The sequence below is a fragment of the Aethalodelphis obliquidens genome, unplaced genomic scaffold (assembly GCF_003676395.1).
Source record: "Aethalodelphis obliquidens isolate GAN/ISIS:26980383/991018 unplaced genomic scaffold, ASM367639v1 scaffold8, whole genome shotgun sequence".
Classification (NCBI taxonomy): Eukaryota; Metazoa; Chordata; class Mammalia; order Artiodactyla; family Delphinidae; genus Aethalodelphis; species Aethalodelphis obliquidens.
The window spans coordinates 48,969,766-48,983,105 of NW_020837952.1; the positions used below are offsets into that span (position 1 = coordinate 48,969,766).

General features: G+C 41.7%; 1 protein-coding gene and 1 non-coding gene across 6 annotated transcripts in view; one reads left to right on the forward strand and one right to left on the reverse strand.

The window, feature by feature from the left end:
• The window catches only part of TCP11L2 (t-complex 11 like 2), a 41,579-nt gene extending 30,584 nt beyond the window's left edge, over positions 1-10,995 (forward strand). For all 5 annotated transcript variants that reach the window (XM_027107429.1, XM_027107433.1, XM_027107431.1 and 2 more), the window contains 4 exons: positions 803-990; positions 1,201-1,382; positions 3,663-3,835; positions 8,602-10,995. In XM_027107429.1, the coding sequence (XP_026963230.1) occupies positions 803-990; positions 1,201-1,382; positions 3,663-3,835; positions 8,602-8,846 (788 nt within the window). In that variant the 3' untranslated portion in view covers positions 8,847-10,995. The remainder of the gene's footprint in view (positions 1-802; positions 991-1,200; positions 1,383-3,662; positions 3,836-8,601) is intronic.
• Positions 10,996-12,819: 1,824 nt separating this feature from the next.
• On the reverse strand, positions 12,820-12,892 carry TRNAG-UCC (transfer RNA glycine (anticodon UCC)). The gene has a single exon. It is a non-coding gene; the product is annotated as a tRNA-Gly (tRNA).
• Positions 12,893-13,340: the final 448 nt, after the last annotated feature.

Sequence of the window (13,340 nt, forward strand, 5' to 3'; positions counted from 1 at the left end):
CATAAATTACCCCTGTTTCCAGGGTGACTATTTATTTTGTTCTCTGGGTCTTTTTAAAAAATCTGCACCTGTGTTCAGTCTGCATTTTTAAGCAATCTCCACCTTATAAATTCTACCAAATACATAATTTTATAAGAAATGTGGTATAAAAAGCAGTTTATTTCTAGGGGGAGACCTTAGAACTGGGTCTGAAGTAAAATAAAGTGTGCACACCAGCATGCTGGGAAAGGCATAGCTCTATTCAGACACTCCGAGGAGGGGTCTGGAACCCAAAAATGTTTAATTAATCATCAATGCCTTTAATCTAAATACCTTCTCTGCACAAGACTCAAGGTCATGTGTGAGCTGGCCTGTCTATCCATCTGATGCCGTCTGCTGCCACTCTCTCTCCCTCCTAGTTCTTTATAGACCAGCAGTACAGATTTGCTTGTAGCATCCAAATTACCATATTTTCTCACTATTCCGGGTCTTTGTGTGGGCTATTCTCCTATCCTGGCGTGACAGCTCTTTTCCTCTGTTTGCCTTGTATCCTGAAGTGTCACTTATGGAGTTCCTCTTACAGCCTGTCCTGGACAGCCTCTCCTCCCTCCACTCCTGCTGTGTCTTCTAGTATTCACTGTATTCTGCTGTAATTGTGAGCTTACAGGTCTGTCTGCCCATCTGGACTCTAAGCTCAGCTCCTTGAGGGCCATGGCTGTTTTGTCATTCATGCCCAGCACCTAACCTGACATCTGTCATGTAGAATGCACAAATGAAGGAATCCATCAGCTGTAGGACAAATATGTGGCCTTTGTACTTGCAGGTGCTCTTGATCAAACTACAGAATGGATAAAAGAATCTGTACATGAAGAATTACTTTCTCTTTCTGAGACTGCTTTAACTCCCGGGGCCAAAAACAGCTCCAAGCCAAGCCTGAGCCCTACATTGGTGCTAAATAATAGTTATTTGAAATTGTTACAGTGGGATTATCAGAAAAAAGAATTACCAGAGGTGAGTGATTTTTTTTTTTTCCTTCACTCAAGTTTTCCAGTATTCTAATTCTTAAGTTCAAACTGTGAATCAGCTGGTCTGTGTTGCATGTGATTTAATGACTTTACTGAAATCAGATAAAAATGGGAGTTTGATGTAACATTGCTTATTTTACAAGTTCATGGTATTGAGCTTCCCTTACTATTTTTACATTTTAAATAAACATGCTAGACACTCATGACAGATGGAGCACGTCTTCAGGAACTGACAGAAAAGCTGAATCAACTGAAAATGATTGCCTGCCTGTCCCTAATCACCAACAACATGGTGGGTGCTATGACAGACGGCCTACCTGAGCTTGCAATCAGGGTAAAAAAGATTTCAGCTGTTCTACTTGAAGGCATGAACAAAGAGTAAGTTCCAAGCATTTTTATCTGCTTTGCCTTGTATTCAGGGTCTGCATGTGTTTCAGAAAATGTAAATAACCTTGACATCTGGATGTGATATTCAGGACTGTGCTTTTGAGAAGCTTAGCTCACACCTTCTTCTTTTAGAATTTCCTTTAATATCACTGAAGGCTTAGATGTCCCATCATAGGAAAGGAGAGGTCTTTTCCATAACAAGTGCCAGGGTGAGTATAGTGTTTCCGCTTAGGATGGGTGTGTGCAAAAGCTCTTCTTTGACAGTGTTGTGGAAAAAAACAACAAAATGCAGAAATCCACCATGCTCAGTGTTTAGAACGCCCTATCAAAGAGGCTTTCCGATTCAGTTGTTCCAACTCCATAGGTTTTCTGCCATGAAATGTTTACCAGCTTCACTGACCTAGCCTCTGTGAAATCTTCACAGTGGTGACATCTCTGTCCTTCAGAGATGCTCTGCAAGTCCAGTGTAAGTTTTGTTTTTGCCAAATTCATTTCCCAGTATCAAACCTTCATTGAATACTAGAATCCCATTTCAATTTTGCATTTAGATCATCCTATTGGGAATCCTGTCCAAGTTAGAAAATTCCTAGTCTTAGCCAATGGCCAGATGATTCCATGAGTCTCATATGGGTCAGCTCCTCTTGCTGGTTCCCCTTTCAGGTGTTTTCAGGGACTTTATTCCTCTCTTTGAAGGGAGATACACCCAACCTCCCATCCTCCTGCCCATTACTTAGAGAGCACATAAATGACTTGATAAAATCCTAGAATATTAAAAGCCCAAAGAAGCCCAAGTGGTTATAGCATCCAAAGTTCTCATTTTGACCTGAAGCTCAGAGAGAGAATATGATTTGCCTTGGGTTGCACACCAAGAAAAGGACAAGCCAAGGCCTGAACCCTGGCGTATGTCAAGGCCCTGCCCTTTCTACTGATCCTGGTGCTAACTTGCCAGGCTCTTTTATTTCACGTTCCAGGACCCAAGACCTGTAATAAAAAGAAACCTGCTCTGGCTCTGGTTTTGCAATAGATCTTATTTTAGCATTTTCCCACACTGGGTAACCATTATTTTCCAGGAATTCTAATTTATTAAGCCTTTAGTGAACCCCCAGTACTGCTTAAGTATTAATATAAAGCACACAGCAAAATGGTTACTAAGAGGACAGGCTTTGGGGTCAGGCAAACCAGGGTTTAAATCCTAGCTATGCTACTGACTTGTTATGTACCATTGAATAAGATCCTGAATCACTCTGAGTCTCACCTCCTCATTTGTAAAAAGGGAATAATTGTACCTACCTTAGGGTTAATGGAAACTTAAGATGACTGTGTGAAGCACTTAGGACAGGTGTCTGGCACATGGTAAGTGCTTGATAAACGTTAGCTTTTAATAACTACTTAGTTGTTAAGTCATCTTCTTTATAGTTGTTTTGCCTATCTGATTATATTATTGTTTTGTCTAATTCCCCCCACCCCATCCCCCCATCTCTTATCCTTTAATTCCCATTTTGCACAAAGTTGTCTTAAAGACCCTTTCTGACTAGTGAGCAGCAATTTTCCATCATCATTCCCCAATAGTGTGGATCCAACAAATGCTGTTTCTAATTACACCTTTTTCCTTACCTGTTAAATAACCCACCACTAACTACTTTTTACAGTTTTCTGGACTGTATATATTTGGGATTACTGATCAGTTACTTGAAAGTAACAATGCGAAGGAGTTTCTTACCTTCCATCATGATAGGTCAAGAGTTTTAGGTAACTTGTCTTCATGGTATTGGCTTCTGAATATCTTCATTTCTTGCGTTTGATTGGTGTTAGAGATTTACTGCTCAGGCGTGGATAAAGGAATTGATCGTACCTCATTTTCCAAGCACATTAAAAAAAAAAATCTATGAATGAATCCACTCAGACCAGAGGGTTTATTTTAAGAAGTAAATAGGTTACTTTTTAAAGAACCTACTCTTTCCCTTTCTGATATCCCTGCCTGAAGATGGGGTTGCAGACTTATTTTCACATTTTTCTGTCTGTGCTTTCCTATTTAAACGTTACCCACAGAATTGAGTGGTTTTAAGCATTTACAAATCTGCTACAAATAAAGGATGGTTGGGAGGAGTTACTATTTTCTAAGCTCATTCTAATAGAGGTAATTATTGTCTGTATAGGGAAAAATTGGTAGACATTTGAAATAAGTTGGTATACTTTTAAAACAACAACAACAACAAAAATCCTGCTAAATAAAAACTATCCCTGATGGGATTTTTGTTTCATGTTTTGTAGGACCTTTAACTTGAAGGAAGTCCTAAATTCTATCGGTGTTCAGACTTGTGTCGAGGTAAACAAGACCCTGATGGAGAGAGGTTTACCTGCTCTAGATGCTGAGGTTCAAGCTAACCTTGTAGGTCAATTCTCAAGCATTGAAGAGGAGGACAATCCTATCTGGTCCTTGATTGGTGAGTCTTCATGTTTTTATTGGTTTCTGCTTCAATTCCAATTTGCTTAACCATGCTGGTTTTGGCTAATGTTAACTGTCAGTCAAATTTTAGTCTTAAACAGATTACCTGCTTATTTTGGTGAGTGAATAAATATTGAAAATATGAATAAAGCATTAATATTTTCAAAGGTTTGGGACTCATTGCTGCTTCTGTGTGTATATGTAGCAGAGTGGGAGGATGTTTCAGAGCCTTCTACCTTACTACCCAGCCGATAGGTTTCTACGAAGAAAATAACATCATGCTGCCAGTAATGTTAAATTCCTAGATCAATAGAGCAATCCAAACCAGCTGGCAGTATGTTCACAGAAAGTAGACACGGGCTCTGCTGGAAGCAAACCTGTGTGAGCTGAGGCCCCTATGTTGGTCAGGCTTAGAGAGACAAAGAGTTAAAAAGACCCTGCAACTGAGAGGCATAGTGGGTAGACTTTTTTTTGTACTTGATTGCTAAGAAAATGAATATCTTAAGGTCAAGTTGTATTGGTGAGTTGGGGAGAATGTATCAGTTAGGACTTTTTCTATTACTTGTGACAGAGAACCTAAGCTTCTAAAGTGGCTTAAGCAAAAAGGGAATGTATTTGCTCATATAACAGAAAACAGCAGGGTGGGATTGGCTGCTGGTACAGCTTAATCAGAGCTTAAACTATGTCCTGGGTGCTGGTTTCCCCACTTTGGTCCCTCAGCACTGCCTTCCTCTGGGCTGGCTGTCTCCATGGAGAGTCTCTTCCCAACACAGCAAGATGACTTCAGCTCCAGCCTACATCTTTCTGTGTTTAAGTCAAGCCAAAAAAAAAAAAGGAGTCAGTTTCCCTCCCCTCTTAGCTCAGACGGTGACCCCAGAATTGAGTCTCATTGACTCCAGACGGTGGTCATGTCCCATTGTTGACTCATTCATGGTGGCCAGAGGGGAAGAAACTTAAACTTGAGACGTGTTCAATTCCTGGTGAGTCAGCTTTACCTGTAACACCTGGTCTGAAACTAGGGAAGCGATTGTTTTCCCGCAAACAAGATCAGGGTGCTGTGGCCTTAAGAAGGGAAGAGGGTGATGTGGGACACAAAGCGAGTGTCTACTGCAGAGGGTGAGGAATGGACCAGACAGAGGAAAGAGTGTGGCATTCGAATATACTAACATTCCAGGACTAATCTGCAAGTTTTCAAAGTGCAGCACTGACTTCCCTAAGAATACAAGTACTTGCTATTATTTAGTTGAGGCTCTTAAATAGTTTCTCTCATTCTTATCCCTGGGGACACGGGATGCTGGAGATCTAGGCCACCCAGGCCACTTAATAGCTCTAGGCTTCAACCCCACCCCCAAGAAAAGAGCCGTCTGGTGTGTAGCATGTGGGCTGCTGAGGGGTGACGGGTGAAAACAGTAACACACACGGCATAACCGCAGCTGCCTGTGCCTGAGCCCTTCCCTGCATAACCTTCACTGCTGACATGCATCTCATGGCCCATAGTCTCCAGCTGAACGCCAACAACAGGGAGACGGTGTTCCCTGGAGAAAGAGGGGCAGGCCGTCTGCAGTCTGCCACGTACCAAGAGACCCCCCACTAGTGCACAGGCCTCACGAGGACGGGGTGCATATTTGCTCACTGCTATTTCCCCATACCATGCTGGGCCCAGAGACGACCTTTAATAAATATCTGTGGAATGGGTGAATGCATGGAGACTTAGAGCAGTTAAGTAACTCTCACCTGAGGTCGCATAACTAGCAGGGTGCAGAGTATGGCTTCTTCCTGAGCCTCTGACTCATATTCTTTTTTGTTTTGTTTGTTTTTAAACAGAAGAAATTTATTTTCTTACAGTTCTAGAGGCTGGAAGTCTGGGGTCAAGGTGCCAGCGTGGTTGGGCTTTGGTGAGAGCTCTCTTCTTGGCTGGCAGATGGTTGCTTTCTTGTGTCCTCACATAGCAGAGAAAGAGAAAGAGAAAGAGGAAGAGGAAGAGGAAGAAGTGTAAGAGAGAAAAAGAGAGAGAGAGGGTGGGGTGGGGCGGGGAGAGTGACTCATATTCTTAACTGCTCTAATGGGCACTACAGTCAAAGCTGGAGCCCTGCTGCTCATTGGCAGCGTGGCCAGAGCATTGGGTGTCCTCCATGCCCTTGCTTTAGATCAGGGAAGTACTTGCAATGTCAAGGGAGAGGGAAGCTGGGGTCCAGGAGATGCCCCACCCCGAGGTGGCCTCTTAAAAGCCAGTCAAGCAACTTTTTTCCACCCAGCTCTCCCCAGTCCAAGTTTCCTGTTCTTTTGCAAACTGGAAGTATTTTGTAACCTCATTCAAAGTATTGTTGCCTAGCAACATGAATGACTCACTTGAGCGTCCCTCCCTGGGCTCTGGAAGCCAAGGGCATGTCTTTGGCAGGGGCTCCATTTGGCTGCTCCTAAATGGACAGACGCTTCTGTCACCTTAGTCTTGGCCTAAAAACTGTGACTCATCCACAGAGGAGATAGAACCACTTGTCAGCATAATAACAGTTTTGAAAAAGTTTCATTCTTTAAACAGCCTTGTGAAAAGTGTTTGGACCGTATCTGTGATGAAAATAGACCCAGCTTCTGAGAGTCGACCAGCCAGCCTAACGGGGAATTTAGCAGACAGTTTCCTCTTAATTCTCTGCCTGCAGAGGAGCTGGAATACATTAAGCACTTAGAGGGATCCCTGGGACAGAAGAAGGGCTCCAATTTACCCCTGCCTTTCCTCCCCTGTAGTTCATGGTACCCACAGTCTGCCTTCTTTTGTTCTTAGTTGATGTGCTATTTGTCTACAATGGAATTACAACTCCCACTGTGTTCTTAGCCATTAAAAAAGGTAATTAGAGAGGGAGTTTTCCTTCAAACTATTTTTTTTCCAAATATATACCAAAACCATGTAAAAATGATTTATGGATTACCTGCTGTGTAAATTATTTGCATGCTAATAGCCACCTACATTTTTAAAAAGTAATTTTCAATTATACAAGTGATACATCCATGAATAATTTCCTCTTGTTGACAAATTATGGATAAGGCCCAAGTCATCTTTGACAGCCTTCTCCAGCCCCCATTCCTCTCTGGCTCCCATTGCTTTCAGTTTGGGGTTTATCTTTATAGACCTTTTTCATTCCAATCTCACTTTAATTCAAGCGGCATTTATGACGTGCCTGCCACATGCCAGACCAGGGATATTATAAGACAAAAAAATAGCCCTGACCCTTAGAAAGCCCACCGTCTAAGAAGGGAGAGATAAATTCTCAAGTAACAGTAATATGGGATGATAGTGTAACAGTTGCTAGGAAAAGCCACAGAAAGGAGGTGACTCTAGCATCAGCATTGAAGTATGCTCTCGACTTGTGCAGACATGAGGTGAGGTGGAAAGGCATTCTAGTAAGAGGAAACAATTTGGGCTAAGATATGGACATGGGACACTGGGGACTTTGAGTTCTAGGTCAGGTCTGGCTGAAATGTGTGATTTTTGGGAGAAGTGTTTAGAGATAAGTTTCAGCAATATAGTTATCTGTATTCGATGGAGTGTATTTTCCTTAGTAAACTTCCTTATTTGTGAGATTTCTGTTTCCAAAGCCAGAGAACATCCTTGGTGCAGCATGGGCTGGGGCATTTCAGGCTTGTCCAGTACCATTTGTCCAATACCACTGCAGCTTCACTTATTTATGCATTTGCGTGCTTTTGTGAAGTCGTCTCAAATGCAGATACGCTGAGGCACTGAAGCAGGAAGAATGGAGAAGGTGGCAGTGCCAGTGGGGTGGCCCTTCCTTAGTGACTCCAGATTGTTGCCCACATGGGGGGTGATCATATAATTTATTTTCCACCCCAGGACACTTTTGAGAGTGCTCTTTTTAATTATGCCAGGACAGCAGGTGTCAACTTCAACTGTCCTGTGAAAACTCGGATGTGTGCTCACCCTTGCCATGTGGCAGTTTGGGCCCCTAAGTTTGCCAGATCTGTAGATTTTTCAAGAAGAACCAAAACTTTGATTTTCTATGTGAAATCCCCTCGTTTTAAATGACTTCTATTTTTAAAAAACACTACGTGGACCAAACTGGCAGTGCCAGTTTACAAACTCAGCTTTAGGATACATAATTAAAATTATGGACGTTGAGTTTTTGTAAAAGATTCCCCACCCCACCCTGAAAATGCTATGCATGTTTTGTTAGCTAGCTATTACTGCATAACAAATCACCCCAAAACTCCATCTGTCATTGCTTACGAGTCTGTGGGGCAACTGGGTAGTTCTTTTGATCTTGCTGGACGCACGCGTGCATTTGTGGTCAGCTGTGGCTTGGGTGGGTAGCTCTGCTGATCTTGCCTGGGCTCTCTCAGGTGCTTGGGAGTTGGTTGGCTACAGCTTGGTCTAGGATGGCCTAAGATGGAACAACTGGGCTTCCCTCAACATGGTCCCTCATCAGGCCCAGGCTTGTTTACATGGTGGTGGTAGGCAGAGAGAGTGGGTTCAAACAATGCCTCCTGAGCACGGAACTCACATACCAGCACTTCTGCCACATTCTGCATTGGCCAAAGCAAGTCATAAGGCCATCCCTGCTCCAAGGCATGGGGAAACAGACTCCAGTCTTTGATGGGAAGAGCTGCAAGGCTGCTTTGGAAAGGGCACGAATATAGGGAGAGGTCAAGAACTGAGAATGTTGCCGCAATCCACATACCACAATTACTGTTCTCATTTTTCAAAATCACATGCTTTAATAATGGGACAGATAAAGATGCCTTCTTTTTCCCCAGAAAAACGAATCCAGCTATACATGAAAAGCCTACTTTGTCTGCCAAACCCTCCAAAATGCATGCCTGCCGTGCCAGGAGGCCTCACTGTCGTTCAGCAGGAGCTAGAGGTGCTAGGCTCGCAATATGCAAGCATTGTGAATCTCAACAAACAAGTGTATGGACCATTTTATGCAAATATACTTCGAAAGCTGCTCTTTAGTGAGGAAGCCACGGGGAAGGCGGAAGCTTCATCATCTACTAACTAAAGAGGAACTGACATTGGATAAGAGATTGGAAGCCCAGCACTTAGGTACCCAGTCTGTTTCCATCAATGGCATTTCAGATGCGGCACGTTCTCAGTCCTGTCTGTGGCACAGCGTTAGCCCGAATCTGTATAATTCAGTAATATTAGCATTGCAAAGACATGCACGTTGTAATGACCCTGTTTGTGCACTATCTACAAGTCCAAAAGAGATGTTTTTAATGAACAGCAAGCAATTTGTAATTAATTATATTACCTATATAATACTTGTAAATGTTTTCTTAAGCATATATATCTGGCTTATTCATTCAACCTGTAAGGAGTTGTATTTCACATCAAATCTAATGATTTTTTTTAACTTTGGTACAGCTTCTTAAAGGGTTGAAAGTTGTGAACATAACCAAGGGGATTGATGTTCTGAATAAATGATATGAAGTAAGGGATAATCGTATTTTAAATGTACAATTAAATTTTATTAATGTGTAATAGAAGCTTACGTAGTATATATACGTAGTATATTCTACAAATATACCAAATCACACTTTGTGATACCAATTGTCAGTATTTGTTTAGAATTTCAATGTATTAAATACATTTTAAAGCTACATACAAATTTTAGATAAAACCTCCCTTGTTCATTTAGTGAAAATAGAAACAAACCCCTTCTAAAATTTTATTCTAGAGGGTGGATTCTTCTCACTTATCCTGCTCTCTGAGGGAAACAGTTTTTGCACACATCTCTTCGTGAATGTCCCTGCATTTCTCAGGCCACTGATAAGGTTTATATAAGATTTTAATATTTTTACATAAGGCAGGAGTGGTTTGAATTGTTTTACTTGTAAGAAGAAAAATTGATAAAACAAGATGCCCATTCTCAGTGAAATTCATGTCTGAAAAAGAAACAGTTGAACTCTGGAATTTTTAACCATATAATGTGCTAGCAAACGCCTTCTGCGCTGTTTAAATTCTTACCTGCTGTGACCAAGATGCTCTTCTAAGTATCATCATCATTTGCCACTCTTATGCATTTAATTAAACTTTGCCAAGCTGGCACTGGTTGTCAGGATTCTAGAGAAATCTGCATACTGTCCTGGAATTACATACTTCTTCCAAAATGTTAAGTGAAGCACTACCTTTTGGACGGACTCAGCCTGGAAAGTGCTTTATTTGCATGAAGTGCATTTTGATTGTTTGGTTTTCTGAGGACTCATTGAACCTTAGTAATTTGATGGGGAAGAGTGGGTAGGAAGTAAAAAATAATGCTCCTTTCTTCCTCTCTTCCTCACCACGACCTTCACCATTATGGTGCTACCTAATTATTTGATAAAGTTCTAGGAAATGATTGTGTGAGTAAATTATCTCCGGTCTTTACATTTTGGAGGGATCTGCCAGAATTCGAGGAAATTTTGAAAGTCAGTTTTTTTTCCTCATGTGACCAATACATAAATCAGCCACTCTGTCCATTTGAGCAGCTGTGTATAAATGGAATTTTACTGAAGAGCACATCATTGGTCTCACCCATTGTTTCCCTCTTCCTGTATTTCCATTCTGCCTGTTTCCTATGCTTAGAAACCAAAAGGTGCTGTAGATTTTGTTTTCATTTTCTCTTACGTTGAAGTAGTTTTCAACTGTGTTCACTTTGGGGCCTGGACAGCAGGGAGGGTGTGACATAGAAATGTAATGTGTAGCATAACTTTTTGTTGCTTTCTGAGGTGAACTGTATATTTAACCAGAAGACCAGGTGATACACTTTTTTATTATCAGATTGGAATCCATCTGGTATTCTTATATACTTGATTATACTGAGTTGCCAGCAGGAAAACAATGTGCAAACATTTTTTAAAAGTGCATTTAAAATGAAGGGCATTCTGCCTTTTTTTTTTTTTTTTAAGTGACAAAGTAAATCTCAATGTCTAAAGTCTGGATTTAGGCAACTACATTTATTAGGATTTTAAAATCCTATCCCTTAGCGTGTTGTTTACTTGGTTTTTACTGAAATGTTTACTTCTACTTTTGAGAATTTTCTTAACATGGTCTTGTTTTGTAATGTCAATTTTATTAAACACCATACACACATTTTCATTCTTCTTCTGCTAAAACATGTATTGTGTGCGCTAGTCAAATTTTAAAGCATTAAAAATTATTTCAAGATAGCTGGTGTCTCTTTGTTTTCTAAACCACCTTTGGGTAACTCAGGGCTGGAATACTGCACAGTCTTTATTGCAGTTGTTTTAGAAGGATTCTTCTGCTGATCATCAGAGCCTCACAGACGTCAGGTCATGTTCATTCATTCATTCAGTCAACAGATAGCTATTGAGCATCTACGGTGTGCCAAGAAGTATCCTAGATCTTTGATACATAGATGACTAGACAGACACTGTCCTGAAGAAGTTTGTAACCTAATAAGAAGGATAAACTTGTGAACAATTGCAATAAAGTGTAATTCGGGCAATAAAACACATACACGTGGTGTTAGAGGAAATACTGCCAGACTGTGTTTCGTGGAGGTCACCCTTGAGCTAAAGCATGAAGGGTAGGCAGGAACTTGCCAAGAAAGGGAAAGGCACAAGAGGCCAAGTGCACAGTGGGTACGACGGTGTGGAGAAATGGTAAGCCAAGGGTCCAGCCTATAGAAGAGGGGAAGTGATGAGAGGGGAAACAAGCAAGGTAAAAGGCTTCTGGGATGTCATGCTCAAAAGGGAGGGTTTTGTCCTGAAAGAGATAACCATTGAATCTTTTGAAACAGGAGAAGGTTACAAGCAATTTATGTTTTGGAAGGATTGCCCTGGCAAAGAACACTTGCTGTTGGTGCTAGAATATTCTGTGTTGTGTGCGTATGTGTATACGCATGAACACATGGCACAAGAGTCCATGTAGAAATGGACTCTAGCTAACAGAAGCAGAAAGAGAGTTTATTGGAGAGGTTTAAGTACCTCATGGAATCTGTTTTACCTGGGGAATTAAGCTTGGAAGATGGGAAGAACCAAGGCAATGCAAGCATAGGACCTCAGCCAAGCTGGATTCAGAGATTGGTTTCTCAATTGTCCTTGCTGCTTTGCCTCATTTGCTCAAGATTTAAAGTCTCAGATATCAACATTCAGTTGGAAGAATCTCTATCAAGGGCCCAGGCTCTAATTTGCAGGGGATGGAACAAGACAGTAGCTGCCCCTTAGACTCCTGTGTTCCCACCAAGGTCACCCAACTAGGGATTTCTTCCAAAAAGGAAGGATCAGAAAGAGAAAAACAAATCCACTACCATGTGCACTCATGAGGTCTTTAAAACTTGAATGGGAGAAATGTGTGAAGACGTCCCCCAATCCAGTATCGCCTCTAAGAATGACACGAAAAGATGATTCCAGGAAGGGCATAGTCATTGAAGTCAACCTTTATTGGTGTGTGTAGATGAACTGCTGAGCAAAGCCTCAGAATAACCTTATTTCTCAAATTGTAGTTCAAAGTTTAGGGAAGGTTGGTGTGTGTGTCGCGGACCCTACTCCATTCAGCCACTTAGAGACCCAACTTCCATCCATCTTGTAACTCAGTAGTCCCTGGAACCTTCAGCGTCTCCTTAATCACTCAGAAGATAAGGGAAGAAAAGGATCACCCACTTCTACTCATGGTACATTGGGCAGAACTAACTAGATCGTTAGTTGATGACTAGATGGCTAGATGGTCATCTGGCCCCATCTAACTGCAAAGGAGTCAGGAAGATGTGCCCAGGAGAAAAGGCGGGTGTGGGTGTTGGGTATTGGTAAGCATTAGCAACAGTCTCCACCTCAGATCCCTCCAGTTTCCTTGAATAAGCTCTATGAATCATCTTTTTATGAAAATAAGTTTATTTTTTTAATGAACAACAGAACTTACTGGGTCCTTGCGTTAATGAAGTGCTGGGCATTGCCTAGTAGACCATGCAGGAATTACCTGATTCCGCCCCCCCCCCCAACTTTGGCCATGCCACACGGCATGCAGGATCTTAGTTCCCCAACCGGGGATCGAATCCAAGACCCCTGCGTTGGAAGCGCAATGTCCTAACCACTGGACCACCAGGGAAGTCCCATGAAAATAAGTTTAAGGTCATGTGTCTGCTCTGATCTTTTAGTATTAGCTCCCAGAGCACTGTGTTGGGAGGATTTTGAAGCTAAATCCGGGACAAGCAGTAAAGAATTCTGTGGCTGATTGGCTAAGTATGCCATGGGCGTGGGGAGTGCCATCTTTCGTGCAACATATTTTTTTACTTGAATCCTTCTTAAAACTAAAATTCAGCCTGTTCTTCCTCTGATGATGTTAGGTACCAACATTTTCCACTCATTATTCAGTAAAAGTAGCATGGGACTGAGAGTCACAGGACCCGAGTTTGAATTCACTTCTGCTTCTTAGCTATATGACCTCAAGCCAATCTTTTAGTCTCCCTGAACATCCATTTCCTAACCTACCTGACTGCCTTGCAGAGCTATTGTGAGAATCAAATGAGATAATGTATTTGAAATTGTCTACAAAC